The sequence below is a fragment of the Diadema setosum genome, chromosome 3 (genome assembly GCF_964275005.1).
Source record: "Diadema setosum chromosome 3, eeDiaSeto1, whole genome shotgun sequence".
NCBI classification, from domain to species: Eukaryota; Metazoa; Echinodermata; class Echinoidea; order Diadematoida; family Diadematidae; genus Diadema; species Diadema setosum.
The window spans coordinates 9,190,574-9,212,130 of NC_092687.1; the positions used below are offsets into that span (position 1 = coordinate 9,190,574).

General features: G+C 37.4%; 1 protein-coding gene and 1 pseudogene across 1 annotated transcript; both read right to left on the reverse strand.

Annotated features, from left to right (window-relative positions):
* Positions 1–5,636: 5,636 nt before the first annotated feature.
* Positions 5,637–7,469, reverse strand: LOC140246521 (uncharacterized). The gene has a single exon (XM_072325867.1). It carries the CDS (start codon positions 7,467–7,469, stop codon positions 5,637–5,639), a length of 1,833 nt encoding a protein of 610 aa, XP_072181968.1.
* Positions 7,470–15,212: 7,743 nt separating this feature from the next.
* LOC140247011 (uncharacterized) lies at positions 15,213–17,034 on the reverse strand (annotated as a pseudogene).
* Positions 17,035–21,557: the final 4,523 nt, after the last annotated feature.

Sequence of the window (21,557 nt, forward strand, 5' to 3'; positions counted from 1 at the left end):
AACTTCAGAAAAATGTACCGAGTCGATCGTCAACAGTTAGGTCTTTAATATAAAGAGAATAGTTCGGCCTATCTAGAGGGGACATGCATTGTTCCTTATCCATAACAGGCACACTTGGAAAAGTGCAATTTGTCATCGTTGCCTTTAAAGTTCATGTGCTCAGCTTTGCATGACATTTGTCAAAATAATTAGGTAATAATGGATAGAAGAAACGCTCTCCTTTCCTCACAACTAACTTTGCGATCTCTATAACTGACAATTGTAAAAATCATCGACCCCCAAAATTCGATAATTTTTTTTTATTTGATACGCACTGTACAATAACGGAAATGGAAGGGAAGCGGGAAGTGGATACAGGCGATGACTCAAACAGACACACAAACACTAGTAGTAACACATTCTTATTAGTCTAACAACTTGAGCTAAGATTTAATTTCACCATTAATTTTGTACATCGTTGAAACTAGTCTTTTATTAATAAGAGCCACTGTCAACATGTTACAAAGAGGTTACTTTGCTTGACACTACGCTGATGCATAGCAACCACACAGACAACACGCAAATACAAAATTTGCTTCGTAAAACGGTGAGTGGGCAGTGATATAGCTCACAATCTGTAGTAAGATCACTTCATTTCATACATGGACTAAAACCTAACGAAACCAAAAAAAAAAAGAAAAAAAGAGAAGATATTTAAAAAGTCAAGGAAAACAGAAGGAAGCACGCAAAATACCGCCGTAAAAACCTGAGTTTTGTATAAACTGGAGGTATACATACGCAGCGATATGTGCGAAGATACAATTTAAAAACAAAAACAAAACTAAAACCTACAAACTATAGAATTACAGTGGCATGCACAACCGCTATGGAACATCTTAATGCTTGACGTAAAAGTCGTGCAGAAATATATCATTTATCAATTTTGTATTTATTTTCAAATATTCATAACACAGCGGCCCCTTCAAATACGTGGTCTTCCACATGGTCTTGTGTTGTGGAATACAGAATATTTCAAACCTTAAAATATATCAAACAAATCATAGAAATAGAACATAAAAGAAAATAGACATAAAGGTGATTATTGCAGTCTTCTGATTACATACAACTGAAAAAAAAAGTTCGTGGAAAATGAGTGGGAAAGAAAATTAATATGTAAAAAAAAACAAAAAAAAAAAACAGATGAATTATTATCGAATGGTAAAAGGATCGTGTGTGAGTGAAAAGAGTACCACTTGTTGTGATTATCCCTGAATAGCCTAACACTGCAAAGTCAGTCTAAAAAAAAAAAAAAACAAAACAAAACAAACCAAAACAAAAACAAAACAATGCATGATAAAAGCTTACTCCCCTGCAAATATTGTTGAATTCAGTTTATGGCTTTGAAGCTACACAGGTGTTTTGTACTTGATATTTAAGGTAATTTGAAGTTATGCTGCGAGATACATATAGGGGCCTCAAAGAAAATAAAGATTCTTATTATAAACCAACAACAACAATAACAAGATAAACGGGTTTGCATACTTTAAGTGGTTACGATTGGCAATGATGATCTTAAATCGTTCTGTTCAGTGGCACAACAGGTGCTGCTATAGGTGAGGCTCCGTGGCAAAGATTTCCAGAGATATTGTTGACTTAGTAAACTTTTGCCACCAGAAAGTAAAAAGAAAAACACCGAAGTAGAAAATGATTATAATCAACAACAACAACAACAACAACAAGAATACACATACATATTGTAAATGCAGAAGAAACAAAGAGTAGTATGAACACATCACGATTACAAGTTATACAGGCAAATAATTATCCTTATGTGATTAAAATTCCATCGAGTAAATTTACGCTGAACCCTCATCTGGGTTTAGTATTCGCAGAGAGATATGAGAGAGAGAGAGAGAGAGAGAGAGATGGCAAAGACTTGAAGTAGTTGTATGTAACGAGGTTGATAAATGATCGGATTTGTCAATGTTACAATGAGAGGGGAATGTTTATACGAAACACTGAAACTGCAGTTATGTAAAACAAAAACAATACACGAAGTGGTATGCAATTACTTTGTAAATATCAACATTTCATCATTAATTTCTAATTGAATTGCAAGTATACACAAATTCTCGTTAGTATTGATTAATTACAATAATCTTTTCACAAGGGATCGACGCTAACCTGTTTCTCTGGGGACCCGTTTGGGCTGCTAGAATCTTTAAATCTGAAATTCTGGTGGCCGGAAAGAGATATGTACTGTGATCCAAGATAAAAACACACTATAACAGTCCATTTTGAATTTTAGTTACCCGATCGGACCATCAAAGGATAACCTTTATTGGCCACCGCTATTATATAAAATGTCGAGCCATATAGTAGCTGTTTCTCATCATTCGAAGTGTGCTGTACAGGACTATACTACAGGATATCAATGACATGAATATGAATGAATAGTAAACGCTTTTTACTACCAACACTACGCATCTTCTCTAAATGTCGGAATAATGATATATATTGTGTGTGTAAAGATACTTTCATAACATCATCAAAACATTCCAAAAGATGTCCAACATTAAGTTTAAAGCCAGCGAAATATTCTATGTTTTTATCAGCTATGAAAACTCAGTGATTGCTTTGGTGAAGTATAGACGCAACAAGCAGGTCAGGTTATACGATAAATGAAACGACATTAACAAACATATTTCTAATGCTTGCTATGATTTAACATACCAAGACAATCAGGTTACTTCGATAAATACTCTTAATCTTTTTCGTATACATGATTGTACACCTTCTCGTTCACCCTATTTGGTATAGCACAATAACAGAGATGCGGCACTTCAAATCTCCTCCGTTTTTAACGAATTGACGTCAGTGGTTTGATGCACGACACTATTTCACTCCAAAATTTACCAAAGAGAAAGAAGCTATTACAGACATCACAAAGTAAAGAACATAATCAAATTAAAATGTGAATAGAACAGAAAATGACGAGGAGAGAGAGAGAGAGAGAGTGAAAGAGAGAGAGTACGAGGGAGAGAGAGAGGGAGAGAGAGGGAGAGAGAAAGAGAGAAAGGCTGATAGAGGTTGGGAGAAATGAAAAGGAAAAATGAAAGGTGAGTCACGAATCAAAGTTTGTTTGGGTGATATCCTGTTTGACAATATTTTTATCCAAAATCTGTAAGGCCTACAAGTTCACCCAAGCAGTGTTTATTTTATGTCTTGTTTTGTGCAAAGTAATACATGTATTTCATATTTTCCTACTCATAACAACAGCATCTGTGTTTTAAAATGGAGAACTGTTATGGCCTCTGTACCCTGGCTGATCACAGGGCTACGTGTTTCCAAACACTTTGTGGAGTGTCCGGATACATTATGAATTAATATGTCAATACTGAGGCATAATACTGTATTACTGCTCATTCTCTTGTTTTATTCAGATGAGATGTCAATTTCTGGGTTCATGAATGCCGATATACTTACACTACGTCTATTAAACATGACTTAATATTGTGATAAAGTGTTGAGCAGTAAACTGAAAGAATAACCTGACTTGTTTACCACAACAATGATAAATATGCATTAGGCCAGATTCATTACTATGGTCTGTCATTTCTTTTTTTCTTCGGTTTCGATTTTGTCATACTGTCCCTTGAACCTGAAAATCAATCGTTAAAGTACAATTTTCTGTATGTCATCACATTTTTTTTTTAATGGGGGGGGGGGGTAGCTTCAAGGTATATTAACAATTGAAGGGTTGCATTCTTGGTTCAAGTATAAAATTGAAGTTTATGTACCAAGTCGTCAAACGTACTTTTTTCTTTCTCTCTCTCTCACTACCCTGCTCTTACTGCATTGCTTTCCAGTGACATTATTATTTCATGATTGGAATATATAAAGTGGAAAATGCTCTGGACCTTCAGTAACAGTTTCTCAGCGTTATTAAATGCAATAACGTAAACACAATTAAACAATTCTTTTCATTCGGAAGCAGGAAAACATCTGTCACCGCAGTAAAAACCATTTCACTCCATGATATAACGCACCGCTGCATTGTAATGTTTATGAAATATATCATAAACAGAAAACTAAAAAGTACATCTCCCACAATGTTTACTGTAAAAACCGAAGATAATGACACAATCAACTGTTCATGGATCACAACTAATCAATTGTTATTGCCACTTCATAAGATGAGTTTTACCAATATAAACTTACATACTTACCTTAAACGTATAGGTTTGGATATAATACCAATTCCTGACATTCACCAAATCACGGAATCTTTACAAATCTTCTCTCAAACCTTAGAGCCACGAGAGAGTAGACTTGTGACTGTAGTAAGAGCGTAGTTTTAAGTTTATTTTAAAATGTTATGTTTATGGCAAATCTGGCGTGGGCGCCAAAGTATGGCCAAAACTTCGCAGGTGCTATGGCTATAGATTGTATGAGGATAATAGTATTCAGGCAAAAGGTCATCATTCCACATGCACTTGGGGACAGAGAGGGGCACACTCTCCAGGGAGAGGGGGTAGTGGGGGGGGGATGGGGAGAGGTAGCTCCCAAATTATAGAATCTTTACAATTACTTTTCTCTAGAACCAGAAGTAATAAGCTGAGTTAGTACTATGAATAAGTAGGTTGGTGACTGCAGTTTAAAGCTAGTTCATAGCAGATAGGGGGATGAAGGGGGGGGGAAGCAAATTCTTCCTAATTATTTCGTTTTCATCTTCTCCTTGAAAACACATGTTGATTTTGTCAACAAACTTGACATGCATTATCACTAAATATAGGGTAGAAGAAGAATCATTTATATAAAGTAAATTGATGAGCACCATGCTCCCACCACAATGGGGACTTATAGGGGACCCCAGTACCACCAAATTAGAGAATCTAAAAATATAAAAGTCTTCCTTAAAATCAGAGATGCTATGAGTGATACATTAGTGACTGGACTTTGTACTAGGTTACAGTGAATTCAGCGGTGGCTCCAACGGGTCAGGGAATAAATTTGTGGCTATATAGTGTTTTGAGTAATTGAGTCCATTTTTGAAATTACGGTCACCTTTTTAAAAGAAAATATGAATGAATATACAGATTAACACTTTACGGTGTAACCCCTTGGAGCCCTCTCCGCTCCCCCCCCCCTCCCCCCCCCCCAAAAAGTTTTCATAATGTTCTTTGGAAATATTCTGCAAGAATGCCTGGAAGGTGAACTTGCAATACTCAGGCAAACGTGAAATCCCCAGGGGTGATTAACGGTTTATTCTGAAGATCATCCCCAAAGTGTTGTATCATTTAAAGCACTAATATCGCAACTAAAAGAAGACCCCCCCCCCAAAAAAAAAAAAAAAAAACCAAACAAACAAACAAACAAACAACAACAACAACAACAACAACAACAACAACGTTGTGACAGGCCTTTTTATTTTTGGAGTGGCCAATCCTACACAGGAAACATTAACACTACGACATGACTATTAAGGTCTCTTTGAAGCGTAAGAATATTCATATGACTAAGCATGGCATATGTGTAGCCCAATTCTATGGGTAAACTTCAGTCAAGTGTATTCCTTTCACTTAGCATATTACACCGAAGATCCCTTTTTTAATGACATGCTACTACCGATCAAATTTCGTCTATGCCAGCCAAGTCTAATAAAATATATACAGTCTATCTGGAGTGCAGAAAGCTATCTCACCACTTTCAAATTCTTCTAGGCAGTACCAAACTAGTCCTAATATTTGTATTCGGAAATCACTGATGAGGCTATGCACGTGCTTCAAACTCCTCGTGTATCGATCGATACTGACGAGACCCTCCCCATGTTTCACCCAGGCTACAATAACCGAATCATCTTGACAAACAGCTGTGCAGGCACGCATCCCCTCCTTCTTCAAGACTTTCTCTTTCTTTCCCTTGCCATCAAGGCTCACGACAGCTGATCTTTGTGTCAGTATCAGTTTCCCTGTGTTGTGATAGAAGAATGATTGCCTTCGGCCAAGTCCATCACACTTCATACTCTTTACAGGTTTACCACCCTGTGGGGTAAATACCAGGATTTTTTCGAGCATATAATAACCCACGTAGATGTTATCATCTCTATCCACAGTGAGATCACCCAACCTTCTATCACCAATCGTCTTGAACGTGACGTCAAGCTTCTCCCACTGTGGAGTGTAGAGACATATATTGTTTTGTGCATCACGTACAACACTTCGACCATCAGATAGGAATCCAATTCCAGAGACATTGACATCCTTCATCACAATCTGCTGTAACTTGCCATCAGGGGAGTAGAGATGGATTCCACCTCTAGACAATCCCACCGCCATTTTACCTCCTGGTGCATGAGCGATACACTCTATGTAAGTTTTCGAAGGGAGCTCTACGTCTGCTTTGACATCCCCCGGGTAACCTTCAAACTCTCCAAGATAAAGTTCATTGACATTCTCGTGTCTACGGAATGAAATCTTCTTAACTCGTTCTACCGCACGTCTCGGTGATCGGTCATCAGCATCATCTCGTCCCAGAAAGCTCTTCAAGTTTTCGCACAGGGTGTCGTGTGCAAACAAGGCGTCTTTCTCAAGCGGTACCTTCATACCGTTAGTTACCATCTCTTCCATAACGTTCATGTGATTGATTGCTTGCCGACTCTCTTCCTCCATGACTTCCAATTCCTTCTCGAAGTTTTCAGACCATTGTTTCACTTGACTTTTCAGCGCTTCTCTTCTGTGTGACAATAGCTGCATGTATTCCTCGTACGTTTTGTCGATGTCTTCATTGAGCTTTCTAAACATAGTTTTTATTTCTTTGCGCTGTGTCTTTATGAAAGCAATATAGTTGTCAATGGTTGTTTCCTTTGATTTTACTCCTTTTTTCAACTCCTTGATATTTTCCATTATTTTTTCCTCGTGGATAGCTGCCTCTTCGACATCATGCCCTGCTTTTGAGTGTCTGAGCATCTCACATTTACAGCAGACGTACTCGCGACATCCAGTGCAGAAAAACTCCTCCTCATCATTAGGATATTTCTTACATTTCCGTCGCCTGTTAAGAGGAACTTTTCCCGAGAGCACTTCGCTCACGGGCACCACCTCGTGGTTTGAGACCGGTTTCCAGAGAGAGTGGCCGTTCTCACACGATTTACACATATATTTCCCACAGTCTGGACAGTAGCATACAGCTGGCGACTTGTCGTCCATCTCACAAACTGTGCATGTTGGACGGGTGATTTTCAGTTCGTCCACGAGAGAACTCAGCGGTATGTTGGTTTGCAACTTATCCACATCTCCACTGGGCAGGGGCGTTTCTTTCCTGCATATAGGGCATGTTATAGTTTTCTTGTCGGACTGAGTTTGAGATATTCGTTGAAGACAGTCTTTGCAGAACGTGTGAGAGCATGTCAGTGATTTAGGTTGGTTGTAAAGAGTCAGACAGATAGGACACTCCAGATTCTGGCTGATGATCTGATGAAACGTTGCCATGGTGTCTTATTGTCTAAAAGCAAAATAAACACAAAGTGGTAAAATATCGATAAGTACCATAAAAAAAATGAGTTTAGCGTTTACCAGATAGAAGAGGCGAAAGTTCGTGCGAAACATGTTGTTAGAATGTACGCATTCTTAAAACCGAACGAAATAATGAAGCACGATCTAACAGACCAGTATGAATGTTATGTTTTTTATTATTATTTTTGACGAGGATGCTTTTTTTTCGGGTTCAAAGAAACTTCATTATTTAGGATGGTTCATTTGAGTGGAGGAGATCACATTAACGTATTGAGTGGTCCCGTTCTACGATGACATACAGGTGATGTAGAATGAATAAATTTGTCCGTCATCTCTCGACAATCTGATCGAGTTTCGAATATCATTAAAATATGAATAGCCACCCCTCTCTTTCATTTCGGTTTCTAAAGAAATAAAGAGAAAGTGATTAAGTAGGACACAGTTAAATCATTACAAAGAACAGTCCTAAAAAGGTCAGACATTATTATTTCAAGTTTCATTTCATTTCATTTCATTTATTTCCACTTTCGTAATTTGTTTATAAAGTTATATACGCATGTCATGAAATGCCCTAACTTACCATCTCTTTGCACAAATGGTTGGACATTGATTTATTTGAAGTGGAGACAACGATTACTATTTAGTTTTATTGTCATGCAGCATATTTCTTACATTCTTATTGATCTGTCGGTTTTTCTGTTTTGCATAGTGTCAACTCTATTACAAATATGGATACAGTATATTTCGTTTTACTAATCATGTTTACCTCAAATCAGCGAAATCATAACAGAAAAAAAAGAATATCTACCAGACAAACAGAAAAGAGTGAATTATCCAGTTATCATACATTATCTGTAACACTCTACGTGTGAGGCACAATCTTTAGGTAGATATACGAGTATGAATTGTATGCTTACCAAATGTGCCGCACTTCCGAGTTCAATACTGCTGATTAATGTCTGACTCCGAAGTACCATACACGACCTTAAGATCTAATGTCTAATCAGCCTGTTGGAAGATCCACACACATATGAAATTGAATGTGGTCTTACTTTTAGACCCATTTGAAATATACTCGTGAACAGTTTGTTATTTTCGACAGAGGGAGGGATTACACAGCGCTCACAAAATGGCCGAGCAGTTTTCAGAGGGATGTCTGTATTTTTCGTGACCTTTCACTCTAACCCATTATATTTATAGAAACTGGTTTTCCCCATGCACATGTTAAACAGTCTAGTGTGTATATGCCTAATTGAAATCACAGCGAAATCATGAACGTTCAACTTGCACATTGAGCCGTTCGTACATGATTTTGATATTCTGTCTTTCAGTGAACTAAGGGGATACTTTTTACGTATCACCATCCGGCTTGCAATGGACTTGAAAGCTATGCTTCGACGGAAAATGGCGCTGATCACCAAGTCTCATAAGTAGTCAATCCTAAGTGCAAACTGCCTCCGCCTCGTAGATATTACACATTGACCCACTAGGCAGGGTGATATCTCATGTCAGTGGAAATAGAGATGACGAAATACATGTAGGACCTTTTCAGCTCTTAGACTTCTGATGTGAACTAGTGCTGCCGTGTAGAATTTATAAGCCTTACTTTGGTAAATTCACACCAGAACATTTCGCATCACACATAATGCATATCACTACGTGCAAAAGACTTATATAAAATTATAGGAGCGGAAGCTTATTCGTGTTTGGACAACTATGCCTGAAACGTTCATATTCTTGAGCTGCAAGACATATGATTTTATTTTATTTCTTTCGCCACACAATTCCATTTTAGTTGTGACAATCTGGCATGTATATGCTTAAAAATTAGGTTGAAACAATCCCCACTAGCAACAAGGATATATGGGGATCTTTTTTTTATCAATATTTTAATACATCATGTTTGTATTATTTATATATTTCAATTAAACATTCGCACGAACCAATGGGAGGATATATTATATAAGTATACATAATTATCTTTATTGGTGCCTATATATTATTTTATATTTACTCTGTCAACTTGTTAACAAGGATTTTCCGTTACTGACACACTGCTACTAACAGCCACGCAGACAACACGCAAATATACAATGTACTTGAACGAGTGAGCGAGCAATAGGTTTACTCCTGTTAGAAACTCACTTTAATTTCATACATGCACTTACATCCATCAACACCCCCCCCCCAAAAAAAAAAAAAACGGCAAGGAAATATACAAAAAGCCAATCAAAACACCACAAAACTTGCAAAATACAGACGTAGAATATGAATCATGTATACAGTGGAGGTATACACACGCAACGAACTGTGCAAAAAGACAACAATAGAAAAAACAAACAGACAAACAAAGGGAAAACAAAGGGAAAATAGAATTATACTGGCATGCACAACTGCAATGGAACAACGTAATGTTTGGCGTTAAAGAAAACATAAAGAGAATTCAACATATTTTCACTCTTCTAGCATAGTATAAGAGCACTTTATTAGCCGTTTTCAGAAAGCTGGGGAAAAATTACTACCCTTAGCATGCTTAGCATATGTCAGTATCAAGATGATAGAGTGTGTAATTTTCATGAAATGTGAAGTTTTGTTTAATTCCCTAATCATTTTCTTTATATTGCTATACACTCACGACGTCACGAACTATGGTATATGCTCTTCTCGTCCACCGGTTCTAACACAAAACTTAAAAAAAACATAACTTTTGCATCGATTATCCAAGTTAAAATTAATGAATGCTCGCCTATAGAAATGTTTGTATTGCAGCACAAAATTGTCCTACATTGACGTAATTTGAATAGAGGATTTCAGTTTTCCTACAATAGTGTACGAGACTTTTTTTTTTGCGGTTTCAGTTTTGTCAAACCGCCTCTTGAGCCTGATACCAACCATTAAACATTATTCCAACCGTCTGCAAGAATAATAATGATAATAATAATAATCATAATCATAATCATAATAATGATAATAATAATAATGATAATAATCATCATCGTGATAATAATAATAACAATAATAATAAAAGTCAAGGGTGAAGCTTCACTACATTGGAAGAAGTTTCGTAATTGTAAACGCGTGTGTGGTGACATGGTGATGGTGTGTGGTGCGAACGTGTGATGAAGTAGGCTACATAACCGTGGGGAAGGAGTACTTAACACACGTCAATTCTACTATAAATCCTACGACATAATACATGGTTCATAAGCATTGCCCTTGGCATATAACTCGCCTTGCATATGATTAGCTAGTTATTAACTAGAAATGTCGCTACAGCGACTGGTTATACCCCCGCCAAACAACATTTCATAAGCTTTGGTCAAAACAACATTTCATAAGCTTTGGTCAAAAAACTGAGGAAGTAGTTAAATCCGCAAGATCTTTCCTTGATCTTCTGCCATTAATATGCCGTTACCATGGCAACGTACTTTCGGGTACTGTCGAAAAATGCGTCTTGCACATCTACAACCAAAGGCACACATCTGTACCAAGTTTCATGGAAATTGGGCAAAAACTGAGGAAGTAGTTTGCAACACAAAATTTTCCATCATTTTGGCTCATAATATGTGAGCTGTTACCATGGCAACATACTTTTTGTCACTGTCAAGAAATGTGTCATGCTGACCTATATCCTAAGACAAACATTCAATATGAATTCCATGAGAATTGGAAGAACACTGATGAAGCAGTTTTGCCATGAAGCATTTTGCCCTATATTTTACCAATAACATGCCGTTACCATGGCAACGCACTTTTTGCCACTGCGGAAATATGTGTCTTGCACATTAACATATTCAGATGAACATCTGTACCTAATTTCATAAAAATTGATCAAAAACTGTGGGAGGAGTTCGCGACGCAAGATTTGTACCCATTTTTGCCCATAATATGCCGTTACCATGGCAACGTACTTTTGGGTACTGTCAAAAAATACGTCTTGCACATCTACAACCCAAGGCACACATCTGTGCCAAGTTTTACTGGAATCGGTTGAAAACTGAGGAAGTAGTTCGCGACGCAAGATTTGCAACGGACCGACCGCCCGACCGCCCGACCGACCGCCCGACCGACCGCCCGACCGCCCGACCGTCCGCTGATTCCTATATACCCCCTTCAAACTTCGTTTGGCGGGGGTATAATAAGCATTAAATCGTTACACAGATATACAGTGATAAGTCTACACAAACATCACACATGAACTTAATGATATTTACAATGTATTCCGACAAACTTGTATAACTTCATCATTCCTAAGAGTTTAAATCTACTGACTAAGAAATAGTAGGTAAATGTAAATCATCTGTCTAGGTAATTGAAACAGAGTTTATAATCCCACCTATACTAATGCATAGAATTACAGCTGAATTATATGTAAATGAATCTCCTTCACTTAATTGAGATTTTGAAATACGTTGCTGTAAAGCTTTACTACTAAGTTTGTATACAATTGTACACACTTTTACGTATATCACCTCATGATAGCAACAGACATTTCTTCATATATGACAATTGAGTTAGAACAATCATTGATGTGTGGCTGAAATAACACGTATCAAAATTCTATCCCAATTTACCAACTGCTTACGAACCCTCGTCAAATGTTTTATTACTTATGATTTTTAATGAAAATTCCAAAAGGGAACACCGCTTGATATTCAAACACAACACAATTGAGCTACCAGTGAGAGGAACAGAATCTCGAATGAAGTTTGTTGGCAAGTTTTCATTGTACTTATGTGACATCTGGCGATTTATCGATTGGTTCGGGATGGAATTATGCGATCTTGGTACCCCGGGCGTGCGAACATGGCACATTAAGAATAAGGGTGTTCTGTCCAATGGCACAACAGCTCCTGTTATAGACGAGGTTACATGAAAAAGGTCTCAAATTACATTGTTGATTTATTGAACTTTTGGCATCATAAAAAGGAAAACACACACACACACACACACACACACTCACACACAGGAAGTCGAATATTCTAGAATATGAAGTGATTGCAATCATGCAGTAATAATAATAACAACAACCACAACAAACATACAAATTCGAAATGAAGACCCAAAGAGTAGTATGAACAGATTATAATTACAAGTTATACTGTTTCTCTGGTGACCCGTTCGGGCAACTAACATTTCTAAATCTGAAATTCTCGTAGCCGGAAAGACATATTGGCCCAAAATAAATACGACCATAATAATCCACTTTGATTCTTCGTTGCCCGATCGGGCCATCAAAGGAATTTTTTTTTTTTTTTTGGAAATTTCGTGGTCCCACATCAATTTTCAGCGAACCACCACGCGCCAAAGTTAATGTCGAATTCTGCTTATCTCCACGCGTAGTGTGTTGCACAGGACATTACAGGATATCAATAAAATGAATATGAATGAACAGAGTGAATGCTTTCTACCACCAATACTACGCAAATTTGTGTAAATGTTGTGTGTTATGATAATTTCATAACATCAACAAAACATTTCCAAAGATGTACATCGGTACGTTTGAAGCCAGCTAGTAGCAATTACAAAGACTCTCTCTCTCCCTCTCTCCTTCTCTCTCTCTCTCTTTCTCTCTCGTTAGCTATGAAAACTCAGTGATTGCATGAGTGAAGTTGGATGTATACAGTCCTACGAAGCTTGTCAGGTTATACGGTAAGCTTTGCCATTAATAACTATACAAAGGCAAATCACGTTACTTCAATATATACCGTCTATCTTATTCATATACATGTACACCACGTCCTTCCTGTCACCCTATTTGGTATCCTATATCATAATAACAGAAACTCCTACGTTTTAACGAAGTGACGTTAGTGATTTGATATACATCACTTTTTCACTCGAAATTTACCAAAAGAGAAATAAGCTATTGCAGACATCAGTAAAAGTAAAGAACATTATCAAATCAGAATGTGGATGAAACAGATAATGAAGAGAGAGGGAGAGAGAGAGAGAGAGAGAGGGAGAGAAAGGCTAATTTAGCAATGAAAATGGAAAAGGAAAGGTGAGTCACAAATCGAATTTGTTTGGGTGATATCCTGTTTGACATTTTTTATCCAAAATCTGGAAGTTCACCCAAACATTGTTTCTTCTTTTTAATCTTGTTTTGTGCAAAGTAATAACTGCATTTCATATCTCCCTATTCATAACAGCATCATCTGTATTTTAAAATGGAGAATTATTATGACCTCTGTTCTCTGGCTGATCACCGGGCTGCGTGTTTCCAAACACATGGGTTAGTGTCCGGCTACATTATCTTTTGTATCCAAACTTCTTCCACTTTGTTATCTTTTGTATCTACGATGATTCGATTCCATCAATGTTCTTTTCCAGAGGGGCCCACACACTACAAGCTCTGTCTTTTTAGTGGGTCCCTCCATTTTTCGCACGGTATACATGTACTTCATTTCGATCACTTCTGTTTCTTTTTTACTATACAATGTATGATTACTATAGGTCCTCAATTATTGTACAGTCTTTTCATTTCACTATGTTCTATTTACCTTGTTCTCTGTTATCAAAAGAAGTGAAACATATGTTATGTCGAAAAATGAAATAAACTTTGAATTGAATTGAATTGAATTATGAATTAGTATCTCAATACTGAAGCATAACACTGTCTTACTGTTCACTCTCATATCTAATTCCCATGATATGTGAATTTCTGGGTTTATGAACGGCGATACACTCAGTCTACCAAACTTTAATTAATATCGTGATAACTAGTCGAGCTGTAAGTTGGAAGAAAAAAAAAAAGAGCTGATTTACCTCAACACTAAAAAATATGCATTTGGCCAGATTCCTTGCAGATTCGAGAATGAACGGGGGGGGGGGGGGGAGGGCAACCAAATCATGTGCCTAATTTTCAAATTTCATCTTTTTGGAAGCACATTGTGAACTTTGTGTCAAACCATGGCAGGCATTATCACTAGGGTTACAGAAAATGATGTATAAAAATTGCTCGTCACTATGTCTTCATCCAACGGGGACCCAAAGGGAACACCAGAACCCCCACATAAGAGAATCTAGAAAAAGAAAAATCCAAAACCAAAGATACTGTTTGTGAATACGTTGGTAAATCAATACCTCGAGGTCTGTAATAGATTCTGGGCAGACCCCATGGGTCCGCGAACGACTTGGTAGCTACTTTTTAGATTTGATCGCATGTTTTGAAAGTGCACGATCAAACATTCTAAATGAGAAAAGAAATGAATATACAAACGGACACCCAGGAGCCCTCAAACCTGCCCATGTCCATTTTTTTTTTAATGTTCATAGGTAATAGTCTGCAAGAATGCTTGCAAGGTGAACATGCCCCAACTCAGCTGAGCGCGAGATACTATGTCTCTTGTTGGTCATTTCAATTATCATAAGAGCATTCCCCAAAGCCTGATGTTGTATAATTTAGAGCCCTAATATCTCAAAACATGTTGTAACTGACAATGTTTATTTTGAGGAAATCATCATCCGCAATCATCCGTAGAAAACCATAACTTTAAGAAATGATTAAGATGATTATATGTGTATAAATATTCAGGTGACCAGGCGTGACATATGCGCAGCCCATTCCTAGGATTATCGCTTAAACTTCATTCAAATTGTTAAAATATTCTATATAGAATATTACACCAAAGAATTGTGTTTGTTTGTTTCGTGTGTGCGTGTTTTACACTGGACAACCATTGACTGCCGAACAAGTGTCTGCTATGACTATTCAGGTTAAATCGCATCAAATATGTAGAGTCTATATGAAGTACAGAAAGCTATCTCACCACTCTCAAACTCTTGTAGATAGTACCACAACCATGAGCGTTGTATTTTAAAATTAGTAATAACATTGTGCACATGTTTCAAATCACTAGTGTATCGATCGATACTGACGAGACCCTCATTATGCCTCACCCAGGCTACAATGACCGAATCATCTCGACAAACAGCTGGGTAGGCATCCATACCCTCCTTCTTCAAGACATTCTCCTTCTTCCCCTTACCGCCAAGGCATACGACATTTGATGCAGCTTTCAGTATCAGTTTCCCTGTGTTGTGAAAGGAGAATATTTGCTTAGGTGTATACCCATCACACATCATACTCCTGACAGCCTTACCACCATGTGGGATAAATACCAGGAGCCTTTCTATACGCAAATAACTCACATAGATATTATCATCTCCATCCACAGTGAGACCACCCAACCCAGCATCATCAAAACTTGTCGTCTCGAACGTGACGTCAATCTTCTCCCACTGTGGAGTGTAGAGAGACATATTATTGTTCTGTGCATCACGTACAACACTTCGGCCATCAGACAGGTATCCAATTCCAAAGACATTGACATCCTTAAGGACCGTCTGCTGTAACTCGCCATCCCGGGAGTATAGATGGATTCCACCGTCCAAAGTTTGAGGCACGAGCGATCCAGGTCATGCTACTTTGGCTAGGGAGCTCTACGTCTGCTTTGACATCCAGAGCGTAACCTTTCAGCTCTCCAAGACAAAGTTCAGACTTCACGTATCTACGGAATGATATCTTCTTAGCGCGTTCTGCCACAGCTCTCGGTGATTGATCGTCAGGATCATTCCGCGCCAAAATGCTTTTCAAGTTCTCGACCAGCGTGTTGTGTGCTATCAATGCGTTTTTTTCGAGCGGAACCTTCATACCGTTAGTTACCAGCTCTTCCATGGCGTCCATGTGACTGATTGCTTGCCGACTCTCTTCCTCCATGACTTGTAATTTCTTCTTGAATTTTTCAGACCAATGTTTCACTTGACTTTTCAGGGCTTCTCTACTGGCTGACAATAGCTGCATGTATTCATCATACGTCTTATCGATGTCATCACTGAGCTTTCTAAACCCAGTTGTTATTTCATTGCGTTGTGTCTCTATGAGCTCGATATGATTTTCAATGGTCGTTTTCTTTGATTTTACTCCTTTTTTCAAATCCTTGATATTTTCCATTACTTTTTCCTCGTGGATAGCTGCCTCTTCGATATTATGTCCTGCTTGTGAGTGTCTCAACATCCCACACTTACAGCAGACGTACTCGCGACATCCAGTGCAGAAACACTCCTCGTCATCATTAGGATGTTTCTTACATTTCCGTCGTCTCTTCAGCGGAACTTTTCCTGAGAGCACCTCACTCATGGGCACCACTTCGTGGGTGGAGAACAGTTTCCAGGTAGAGTGGCCGACTTCACACGATTTACACATATATTTCCCACAGTCCTGGCAGTAGGACACACCTGGCGACTTTTCGTCCATCGCACAAACTGTGCATGGTGGATTCTTGGTTTTCACTTCGTCCACGAGAGAACTCAGCGGTACGTTTGTTTGTAACTTATCTACATCTGCACTGGGCAGGGGCGTTTCTTTCCAGCATATAGGGCATTTTATAGTTTCCTTGTCGGACTGAGTTTGAGATATCCGATGAAGACATTTTTTGCAGAACGTGTGAGAACATGTTAGTGATTTAGGTTGGCTGAAAAGAGTCAGACAGATAGGGCATTCCAGATTCTGGCTGATGATTTGATGAAACGTTGCCATGGCGTCTATTTGTCTAAAAGCAAAAGAAACACAAAGTGGTGAAAACATCGAGAAATACCATAAAAAAACTGAGTTTAGCGTTCACCAGATAGAAGAGGCGAAAGTTCGTGCAAAACATGTTGTTAGAAAGTATACATTCTTAAAACCGAACGAAATAATGAAGCACAATCTAGCAGACCAGTGTGAATGGTTTTTTTTTTCAAATTATATTTGCTGAGGATAAATTTCCGGGTTCAAAGAAGCTTCATTATTTAGGATGGTTCTTTTGAGTGGAGGAGATCACATTGAGGTATTGAGTGGGCCGTCCTACGATGATATAGAATGATATTAGATGGTACTCGTTGATACTCTTAAAGAAGTATTCGGAAAACAATAATGAGTTGTACTGTGTTACGATACACTCACCAAAATATATTAGGTTATTAGATTCGAGCAGATAACGGAGGAATGGCTCTTTTAATCGTGATCCTGTATATTTATATTAGCGATAACATTATTCAGCGATGTTGTTTGCAGAAGTTGACATGTGAAAAGAAAACAAAATCAATGAAAATGTGAACGAAATGAAAGATTAGACCATAGAATCGTGTGTCCATCAATGTAAATCTGCCTGTTTGTAGCTAGGCCTATTAATGTAACAAGGTGTCCTTCAATCTATAGGGATGCGTACAAAGTAACTATATCCTGGAGAGATAATATTTTAGATAGTTTCCTTTTGTATTGCATGAAGATGCTGGTTTCCTTATTCTTGGCAGACCAGCAAGGCCGCAAGAACTTTTATTAATTTACCTCATAATGTGAAGAACTGAGTTACACACAGAGAAAATATTTGTTTTCAAATATGATGACGTCGAAATGGTTAAAAAAAGGAGTTAATAAAGTAAATGAGTACAGATAAAGGTGCATTTAAGCCCCTTGGTGACTGTAGGCAGTCAGGTCTACTGTAGCTTTGGATTCGATGTCCTTTCGTCTGATTTGTATGTATACATGGAGAAAGAAAAACGCTCTTGCAGATAATGGAAAAATTTGACAGCCTGAATTGGCTTCCTGTATCTCTTTCCAATGATATAATCTTGTAAATAACCCCATCTTTAGTTCAACGCTTAGAATTATTGTGAGAACTTCAAATGAGATGCTTCCATTATTTAGGGCATAGCATCATTACATTGATGATTACAACGCCTCAATCTCAGTTCTGGATGACAGTCCCGAAAAGGTCTGACCTTTATCAAATTTGTGTATTATTCCAATTATGATCCTACTTCTTATCTCTTGGCTGAAATTGTTAGATGTTGATTAATTTCCAGCGGAGACAATGATTAATATCTCTATTCTTTTATTCTACAGCATATTGTAACATTCTGATAGGCAAATGTATGTGAGTTTTTCTGTTTGCAAAACTGTCAATTGCATTATTAATATCAAGACAGGTGGAGGGGGTGGCGACTAAACATTCTCACAAAATCACCAAAAACATGACAGAAAACTATTTACCAAACAAACAACGGCATTCAATTTTGAGCTTATTCAGTGGTCACGCGTTATGTATAAAACTACGTGTCAAGCACAATATCTATAGGTTTTCCCATTCATTTTCGATTTTTTTTCATTCAATTTCACAAATTTCTACTTCAATTTCGTCGCAGGATGTCGGGAATAGGCCTACCTTACTTTCAAATTCGTCTTTCGTCGTTCATTTTCAAATAAAGTCTATTCAATTTAGTCATTTGGCATACATTTTCGTCATTTACAGTTCAAATTCGTCAGTATCACTCGCAGCACTCAAAACAGCAGGATCGATTTCGTCTTTTGTCAATCATTTCCGTTAAATTTTCATTTATATTCGTCTCATATCTCTTTTTACATTCAGGAGTTAACATACATACAAGTGCCCCCCCCCCACACACACACACACAGAACCACAGATACAGACACGCACACAAGTAATCCGAGTACACACTGATACAAACAGACGTGTCTCGCAAACCAAAACACTGATAAACGATTTGTAGGCAAACATGATTTAAAGACAAAGTGTAGAATTGTCGCATGCTTAATGTTAAAGAATGGATAACATAATTGTGTTTGCTGATTTCCACGATACAAAATTTAAAGTTTGCTTCATGCATTATGATGCCAAAACCTGAACATTACAAGATTACGAGTAAAAGTTCAAAATGTGACACTGACATTATTGTCCTGGGATATGACTTTCGACTGTCGTTTATCCATCAATCAACTTTGGTTGCCAGTCATGTTTTTCGTGTGTATTGTCTAAGAAAATGGTTAGGGAATAATGTGTAACAATACAATTTACGAGAGAAAGTAGAAATATGTCGGCTTAAAGTTGGTTCACCATCAAAATAAAGAATCGACAATATCTGACTAATTTGAATGAAAAATTCATGAAATTGTGTGAACAAAGACGAATTTGATCTTCACATTCTGCGATCCGTCAGCGGGAGGGACGAATTTGAATGATAATCGACGATTCTGAATGCTATGTCTTCGAAAATGTTTGACGAAAAACGAATTACAATGACAATTGACGGAATTGCAGTTAGGATTTGCGTTCCACGTGCTGCTCGGGACGAAATTGAATAATACATTTTTGAAATTGAATGACAAAAGTGCGAAAATGGATGGGAAAACCTATATTAACACACAATGGCAGAGGGGCACGATGGTGGATATTCTTTCGTATAATAGAATACTTACCAAGTTATGCTGTACTTCCGGGTTCAGTATGGCTGATTCATATAAATGTCTCGTTCCGAATTAAATGTAGACATGAACTTGCAATTTACTATCTAACCACCCTGTAGGAAAGTGCAAACACATATCAGACGGAATGTGGTCTTAATTTTAACACCCAGGCAAAATAGATTTATTGACGAAGAGTCTGTTTTCCGACAGAGAAATGTATTACACAGCACTAACGAAAATGGCCGGGCAACTTTCAGAGGAAAGTCTATATTCTTTGTGACGTTTTCGCTCACCTCTGACCCCTGATCGAAGCGGGTTTTCCCCCACATCTCAAACACTCTGTAGCATCTACCTGAAATCACGGCGCACAATGAAAGTTCCCAGTGCACAGCAAGCCGTTCGTATAAAATCAGAGGAACGATATAGCTTTGTTTGATAGGGATTCAGGTTTTAAAGTGTTGGGAGATAATTTGAAACCATTGGTATGAAATACTAAAGAGCATTCAAACTTCTAAGAGGAATCCAATTTTTATTGATGAAAATCGGTTTTGAAATGGCTGAGATATCCTAAAAAACAACAACAACTTGCAATTAAATGTGGGATCCACCTTTATTAGGATCTCTTTGTTTTGCTTTTTTTAATATCTCAGCCATTTCAAAACTGATTGTCATTAAATGAACTTTTTTAAAGAAGTGATAAGAGAAGTTCTCCTCATTTAATATTTCGAAAAAAAGGTCAAATCTAAAATCCACATGTTAACTAAAACAATAGGCCTGGAATTAATCTTTTAAGCCACGATGAAAAATTTCTTTAAAGACATGAAAGAGAAAGATATGACAAATCTCAATTTCAATTTTAACTTTCAATTTCGATTTATTTCATACTTCTCGTATAAATGATTATATCAATATTACATCAAAATAATAGCACAAGTTCTTGTACCTTGTCAGTGATGTACAAAACAAACAAAAACAGTCTACAATGTACATACATGGTATGCACAGTAATTCTAATGATAACTGGTTCGGGTTGTACACAGAGAAGACTGACGGGGCCTACATGAAGTAAGCTTGTTTGGCTGTAAGCCCCGGGTATTCGATGTTTGTGAAAGGGAAACGGAGAACGGATAAACTGAAGACCAGGCAGCGACCAGGTAATTTAATTATACCATATAAGGGAAGCGGGAAATTCTCCTCAGTGGATTCGTTAAAAACATAATTTACCATTTGCAGATACAACAAAGACCCAGCTCTAGTGCTCCGAAATAGTTCGAAAAAGTGAGTTAAGGATAGGAAAAACCAAAAAAAAAAAAAAATCAATCAGTATAATCAGTGTTAAGTATTGTTGAATATTCAAGATGAAAACAATAATTTTATCAAAAAAATGTCCAGTCTAAACCGTCTACAGTTATGGTTTATTGATAAAAATAGTGATATCTCCTTATAGCTCAGACTTTATTGCGAAAACTTTATACAGGAAATTATGGTACGATGTTTGGTGATACATTACAACTGACATACAGAAATGCCTCAGATGTGAAATCTTGAACATTTTTAAATCACTGCTCCCAAATGTACGTTTTGTATACAGGACCTTTAAAGACAGCGCTGAAAACATTCTTATTTCATTTAGCATATGACTAGTCATTGTATTTCTGAATTCTTTCTTTCTTTTCGCCGTTCCTTTCTCACTTTTATGATGTGTGTGAAATTTTGCATGCCCTTTCATGCCCATCACTCATACTGAATGATAAAAGGCATTTCATGTATAATACTCCCTATTATTATTATTATTATTATTATTATTATTATTAGTA